The 7611-nt window shown below is 39.9% G+C and overlaps 1 protein-coding gene across 2 annotated transcripts; it reads left to right on the top strand.

The window, feature by feature from the left end:
* The first annotated feature begins 1764 nt into the window (after window positions 1-1764).
* Window positions 1765-3299, top strand: cskmt (citrate synthase lysine methyltransferase). 2 transcript variants are annotated; one of them, XM_037682409.1, is made up of 3 exons: window positions 1765-1813; window positions 1938-1981; window positions 2518-3299. In XM_037682409.1, the coding sequence occupies exon 3, from the start codon at window positions 2535-2537 to the stop codon at window positions 3186-3188; it is 654 nt and encodes a 217-aa protein (XP_037538337.1). In that variant the 5' UTR covers window positions 1765-1813; window positions 1938-1981; window positions 2518-2534; the 3' UTR covers window positions 3189-3299. The 2 variants fall into 2 exon arrangements, with proteins under 2 accessions (XP_037538337.1, XP_037538331.1); XM_037682403.1 differs by lacking the exon at window positions 1765-1813 and having other exon boundaries at window positions 1857-1981.
* The last annotated feature ends 4312 nt before the right edge of the window (window positions 3300-7611 follow it).

Raw genomic sequence — 7611 nt, 5'->3', positions numbered from 1 at the left:
AATGCCGTAACCACAGACACATTATGTCTAAAAACAAGGCGTTATTGGCAGATTGTGTTAACCACAGGCATATTATGTCTATGGTGTTAACCGGTTCGACATTAGCGGCGTCTCAGGTTCAACACTTGTGGCGTCTCGGTTCTACATTGCTCCAGTATACTGCCGCGGCGTCTCCATAACTTCTTTTTTCGACTCTCTTAACACAGAACTTCCGGTTACATTTCAAAATATGAGCAACATAACTGGGTAGTGGGGAGAGCTAAATGTTAGTTTTTTTTTATACCTAGCCATAACATTAAAAAACAAATTCCATTTTGGTTGTTGAAAAATGTGAACAAAGTTAGATCAGATTTATCCATATTTTAGAAATTACATTTAGCTTAGTCGACAAAACAATACAAATGAAGACCATCTTAAAAAAACTCTTGGTTTTGCAGTAAGCAGCCTGATTTCAAACTGACATCTTGGCCAAAGGTAAAATAAAAATCTTTGTGTTCTCAGAAAAGTTGTTTCAGGACCTCCAATAAACTTATGTACACATCAAAGCAAACAAGACAGATTCAGGAATTCTCTTTGTTTTCCAGATTTCACATTTGTTATTACCTTAAAACATACTCAGACAACATTTGATGCATCATTGAATTTTTTTTATTGTGTTTATTGGGACATCCATTTTTAGAAGTCATCGTAGCATCTGTTGGAAACACAGAACATAGTACAGTTAGGGTGTTGCTAGTTGTTACTTAATCCTGGATTGGATTTTAAAGTTAATTTTGATATTTTTTTCACAAGGAAAAAAAAAGTTGATTTCCTAAAGTTTAACTATAAATGAAGGAATTTGTGCATTCAGGTAATTGAAAATTAAGTAATTTCTCGAACATCCAACCCATTTTAGCCACTGAGCCATACCAAACACCCATAATCTATTCTTGAATGAATTATTGACTATTATTGACACATTACAGACTTTTTATTGAATAAGTTATTACTCATTATTGAATCATTGACAAATTACACTCATGTTTGTGTTAACTCATGTTGCAACAAGGTCAGCAACTTTTGACTATTACTATGAACTATGTTAAACTTTGGAGGTGATTTATTTTGAAAGTCAACATCAGATGTTGGTCAACATTGTTGGGCAACATCTTGGGGTCTTCTAGAGTCAACCTGAAGTGAGAGTGGTTCCTGACATGGCAGAAAGACATAGATATAATTAACAGCTTTTATTTATTTATTTTTCAGCTAATAACAACTTTTATTTATTTGTTTTTCATATTTTTCAGTTATACACAGCTTTTAAATATTTATTTTTCAAGTATTAAGAACTTTTATTTTCAGCTTTTATTTTGAAAAGCAACACCCAGTTGTTGTAAACGTGCACAGTGAGAGCTGCCGGAGTCGAGTAGAGGCTCACTTTACCTCAGTGCGTTACGACAACAACGAGAGAACGGTCGAAACTATCGTGACCTACAATAAACGTACTTCAATAAAATGCATAAGTGAAAACATAACATACTTTATAAGTACAATAAATCATATTTCTTTGTCAAACATCGCAAAGAAACGTTACCTCATCAATGACTCGTAACTTTGAGGGTTACCCACAGCCAATCAGTGTTCGCCGCCGACAAACGCCTATTAAATACTGTTGACCAATCAGTGTTCGCCGCCCATAAACGCCTATTCGCCAGAAACGCCCACTTTTGGTCTGCAGAGAACCCCTTCTCGCCTGGTGCCCTATTTCACGCATGCGCATTAGTAGAGTGCACAACTGACCAGTTACAAAATAACCGAAGATTGTATATTGAGTGTAAGATGCTTTCTCCTTCACATTTTACTCAACCGCTGTGTTTAAAAAATACGGTCGGAGTGAGAGGTGAGTGTAGCATGAGATTAAACGCCAAGATGACAAAGTTTCTGACTTTGACAGGTAGACGGATATTCGCTGGGACTGGACGACACCATTCATCTGTAACAGGTACAACTAAAAGTAGAGTTATCGCGAGAAAGTTCGGCTTTGAAGCCTTATGTAGTTTGTTAAGCTGTGAAGCGCGTGGCTTTGCTATTGACATTAATAGCTATGCTAGCTCTGATACAGTGAAGTGATTTGAGTGTATTAGATACATTTAAGTGTTTATTTAAAACCTGTTGTTTTAGACTGCAAGCTAAAACTAAAACTTGCTTAAAAATATATTTAATTACTAATTTAGGACTATAGTTTGACAGTTCTATAGTTTAAATTATTAAACTTAAAACACCAGTCAGTATAACAATGAAATTCAACACAAGTGACCAAAAAACACTAAGCTGCAGTATTATTTATATGTACATAGAAAAAAAGTTTTATTTGGAAAAATACAATAAAAGTGACTTGATCTTCAGGTGTAATGTAGGTGTGTTTTCTAAGGACTTCAGTGATGGTTTATTAAAGTCCTTCAGTAAATGACAGGTCTGTGTCAGTGGCACTACGTCATGTCTGTTTAACTACTAATCCTCTTCCTTCAATTTCTGCAGCTGAGCTGATTGAAAACATGGATAAGAAATCAACCTGGGACCGGTTCTACACAGAGGCCAGCAGCAGGACCCCAGCCTTTAAAAACTTTGAGTGGTTCTGTGGATTCAGTTCTGTGCGAGACTTCATTCTGCCCCTCTTGCAGACCAGGTCCCATCCAGACGCCCTGCTCCAGGTGTTGGATATGGGCTGTGGAACATCGGCTTTAGGCCCGTCCATTTACAGAGAGTCTGCCCTCCCAGTCCGGGTCACATGTGCTGACATTTCCCCCGTAGCTGTGAGGCTTATGCAGGAACATGTTCGAGTTGAAGCCTTCAGACCTGACAATCCTTCTTCTCAGATTGACTTTGTGGAGCTGGACTGCACACAACTGGACAAACGCTTTGGTTCCAACAGTCTGGACCTCATTGTTGACAAGGGCACCACAGATGCCTTGTTGAGGTCCAAGGAGGGGGTGGGGAAGGCCACCCTGGTACTGAAGCAGTGCTTGAGGGTGTTGCGGAGCTCAGGGTCTCTGCTCCAGTTCTCAGATGAGGATCCTGACGTCAGACTTCTGTGGCTGGAAACAGCCGTGCAGGAGCAGGGGGTACCAGCAGCAGGTGTTGGGGTGCAGGAAGTGGGAGTGCTAAAAGGGGTGTGTTACTACTGCTATCAGGTGACTCCCAACATGTAATAACAAATTTGGATCTGGATGAGCCAGATGTCAGATGATGAACTTATTAAACACAACGTGTGTGTGTGTGTGTGTGTGTGTGTGTGTGTGTGTGTGTGTGTGTGTGTGAAACAGGGCAGTTTATATTTACTTGTGTTTGAAGTAAATTCAGACCATAAAGCTCTTTTTTTGCAAAACAGACATGTTGTGTTAGTCTACAGTTACTCAAGTGTATAATTCAGAATAGAAAACTCATCTTCTGTGGCCCTCGCCCTCAACAGTTAGAGTCTACTGTCACCTAGTGGCCAGCTAACATGTATCATTTCATCTGAGCAATAAAAAAATGTTGCTGATAAATATATAAATGTCCAGGAAGTAGGTCACATTGCCTCTAGAAGTAAACAATAATTTATTTACATTAGCCTGGTCTCTATGACTGATGTGACTGCTGATAAGATACTATGGATGGATAACCTTTAGGCAGGACATCAGTTAACAAGATAAGAACTTTATCTGATGTTCTGATGCATGCTCAATAATCCAGGTAGAAAAATCTAAAAAAGTTAAATCTGGTCCTCTGGACATTCAAAAAAAACAAAACAAAGCAAATCAACAAAAAATGTAGAAACGTTTCGTCTCTCATCCGAGAGACTTCCTCAGTCTGAGGTGCTGTTTTCAGCTCAGTCTCTTAAATAGCACCGTCTCAGGGTGGATCAACCAGTTTTGCTGCTGACAACCAAAACCAGCTGATCACATGCTCAAGAAGGACCATCAGCATAACAATGGATCATTAGCACACTGATGGCTGTTTACTGTTCACAGAGGGCTGAGTGATACTAGCAATCACAGCATTGTAAGAGGGGGACAGTTGAACCCGGAGGCCTCCACCCCTGTTTAATGATGGACGATTTCTTTTCACAAAGATGGCCTCCTTTACTCCTCTCTCAAACCATCGTTCCTCTCTATCCAGGGTGTGAACATCTTCATCCCTGAAAGAGTGACCGCTGGCCTGGAGATGAGTGTAGACCGCAGAGTCCTGGCCTGATGATGTTGATCTTCTGTGCTGGGCCATCCTTTTGGCCAGTGGCTGTTTTGTTTCCCCGATGTAAGACTGATCACAGCCCTCCTGACACTGAACAGCATACACAACGTTGCTCTGTTTGTGCCGGGGGACTGGATCTTTGGGATGATCCAGTCTTTGCCATAATGTATTTTGGGGTTTAAAAGCCACTGGGACGTTATGTTTAGAAAATAAACATCTCAGTTTCTCTGATACGCCCTCAACATATGGAATGACCACTGGTCTGGGTCTGGGTTCCTCCTTTTCACCTGTTGGCTGACTGGAGTCCTGTTTGGGTTTCTTCTCTGCTTTCAGGAAGGCCCAGTTAGGATATCCACATTGCTCTAGAGCCTGTCTTGTGTGGGATTTCTCCTTCTGCCTGGCTCCTGAGCTAGTGGGGACGCTGTCTGCTCTGTGATACAGAGTCCTGATGACTCCTAACTTGTGCTCCAAAGGGTGATGGGAGTCAAACTGCAAATACTGGTCTGTGTGTGTGGGTTTGCGGTACACCTCAGTTTGCAAATGTCCTCTATCAGAGACTGAGACCTCACAGTCCAAGAAAGCCAACTTGCCATTTTTTACATCTTCTCGTGTGAACTTGATGTATTTATCCACAGAGTTGATGTGGTCAGTAAAATGTTGGACTTCCTGAGATTTAATTTTAACCCAGGTGTCGTCAACATACCTGAACCAATGACTTGGTGGTGTCCCTGAAAAGGACATCAAGGCTCTCTTTTCTACCTCCTCCATGTACAGGTTGGCAACAATAGGAGAAACTGGAGACCCCATAGCACACCCATGTTTCTGCCTATAATATTGCTCCCCATATGTGAAGTAGGTTGACTGCAGGCACAGTTTCAAGAGTTGACACAGTTGTTCTGTGGAAAGTGTGGTCCTGCTGCTCAGAGTGGTGTCTGATTTTAATTTTAAACTGACCACCTCTACTGCATCATCAACAGGAATGCACGTAAAGAGTGATGTGACGTCAAAAGAGACCATTGTTTCATCAGTCTCCATGATGACATCCCTCACCTTATCCACAAAGTCCATGGTGTTCTGTATGTGGTGTTCTGAGCTGCCAACTAAAGGGATGAGTACAGACGCCAGATATTTGGAAACATTGTAAGTGACAGAGTTAATCATACTAACGATTGGTCTTAAAGGTACACCTTTTTTGTGGACAAACAATCATTCACACTCTCGCTCACACTTAGGGACAATTTAGAGTTACCAATCAGCCTAACATGCATGTTTTTGGTCTGTGGGAGGAAACCGGAGCACCCGGAGAAAACCCACACATGCACGGAGAGAACATGCAAACTCCACCCAGAAAGGCCCCCGGACCGGGGTTTGAACCAAGGACCTGCTCACTGAGAGGCAGCAGCTCTACCAGTTGCGCCACCGTGCTGCCCAGGGGAAACACTGAAGGTCAAATAAGGTCTTTGTTTGTCTGGGCCATTGTTACAGATTGCTGCGTTGCTGTGTAATAGTTTGTCAACAGGAGTATAATGTGGGGAACTCTTGCTCCTGAAATGATTCCGCAGGGTCTGCTAGGGTCTTCTCTTCACGTGACGTCACACTAGCTCTGTTTACATGGATATAAGTAACCAGATTAAATGACCATTCGGAACAAAAATGTGTCATGTTAACGCCCCATTGGGATAATTTTTTGTTGATCCAGCTCGATCTGAAAGAACTGGTAATCAGAACGAAATGGGTGATTTACGCCGATTCATAATCTGAATGGTGTGTATGTAAACACTTAATCTGATCATTTTTTTCCAATCGTGAAAAACTGACCTGACTGCGCATTTGCAACCTATGTCATTTCTGCCTGGCTAATGCTAATAATATTAGCATGTCTGGGAAACAAAACTGGTCGGTGAGTGACAACATTTCTACTAGAAACTTTGAAAGTGCTCAGAATGATCTGTATTACCTGTAGCTCAGTCAGGGAGTGCAGTAACGTCTCCACCATCATTAAAACCTGTCACAGGTCCATTTTGGGTGCTCAGGTTTGTTTACGTTCATCACGGAAGTAGAACTTCTTCTGTTTTTTTTTTTTAGGAGAGTTTACCACTCTGCGCATGTCAGTACTTCTGTTCAGAACAAAGCCCGCTGCATGTAAACACTCGTCTTGAACGGATTGTGCCCATGTAAATGATAGATTTGGATTATTTAATCTGAAAACATTTCATTCCGGTCAAATAATTTTGCACATGTAAACATAGTTACAGACAGGACAACATACCGTAGTGGCCAAAATACAACCTGCTGTTGATTGTGATTATCATTTTAAAGTGTAACAAACACTTTTATTGAGAAGAAAACACAATTTACATCTCGTGTTTAAATTTTACAGTCGATTTTATTTGATTTATTCATTTCTATACTTTTGTTCCTATTTGCAGCACGGCTGAAATCATTTGGTCAATATTTTGTCCCTGTGCAGCAAGTTCAACTTTTATTGAAAGTCTTAGCCTTTATCCTAAATATGATTGTAAATAAAAATGCTATAAATCAAAGTGATGAACTCATGTTGGTTTAAAATGCATGAATGAGCTGACATTAATTTAGAGCGACATGTCAACACGTTCACCTGTTTTCTCTGTCTTTTTATCAATAAATTTAAATAACTACTGCTACTATAAAATAATCATTGAAACCATGGTGTTGTTGCTCAAAGTTGTCAGACCATTAAAATCTCAAACTGGATTAGGGCTGCAACTAACGATTATTTCAATAATCGATTCATCGGCCGATCATTTTTTCGATTAATCGATGAATCGGCAAAAAAAAAAAAAAACGTTTTTATTTCCACCCCTTTATTCCAAAATTGAACATTTGACTGACATAGCAATTCACACAAAAAACAGGTTGCTATTTGACCATTTTGTTAGTAAAATATTGAATAATAAAAATAAAAGTTAGTCAAATAGCTTAAAAAAATAAATGTACACAAAAATATATACAAATGTATCTTTATACCTGCACAATATTTAGCTACTTTGTAAAATGTGTCATTGAGGGAAGAGTGTAACCTGGATTAAAAGTGTGGATTATTGTAGTGAAGCCTTCGTCTTCAACCATCGACAGAGGCCTCATGTCAGTGATGATCATTTAAGGATGTTTTCAGTGAAGACAGCTGCTGCTGTGGTGTCCATGATGTCTGTCCATCATGAAGGATGTTGTTGTTTGTTGTTGTTTTCTGGAATGAGACAATAAATATGTATATTTTAATTTACAGCAACTCAAGAAATGCCTTGTTTCACTTACAGTGTTAGGTTCAGGCAAAAGTAGCTAAAAGAACAATTAAACACACACACACACACACACACACACACACACACACACACACACACACACATATATATATATATATAT

This window comes from Nematolebias whitei, chromosome 1 (assembly GCF_014905685.2).
Source record: "Nematolebias whitei isolate Nwh7 chromosome 1, NemWhi1, whole genome shotgun sequence".
Taxonomy (NCBI): domain Eukaryota; kingdom Metazoa; phylum Chordata; class Actinopteri; order Cyprinodontiformes; family Rivulidae; genus Nematolebias; species Nematolebias whitei.
The sequence above is the reverse complement of the archived record's forward strand: the minus strand, read 5'-3'. Positions and strand labels throughout refer to the sequence as shown.

Coding starts and splice junctions, on each gene's coding strand:
- cskmt (XM_037682403.1), top strand. CDS start 1,891: ATGAGATTAAACGCCAAGATGACAAAGTTTCTGACTTTGACAGGTAGA. Junction 1,982..2,517: donor ACACCATTCATCTGTAACAG/GTACAACTAAAA, acceptor CAATTTCTGCAG/CTGAGCTGATTGAAAACATG.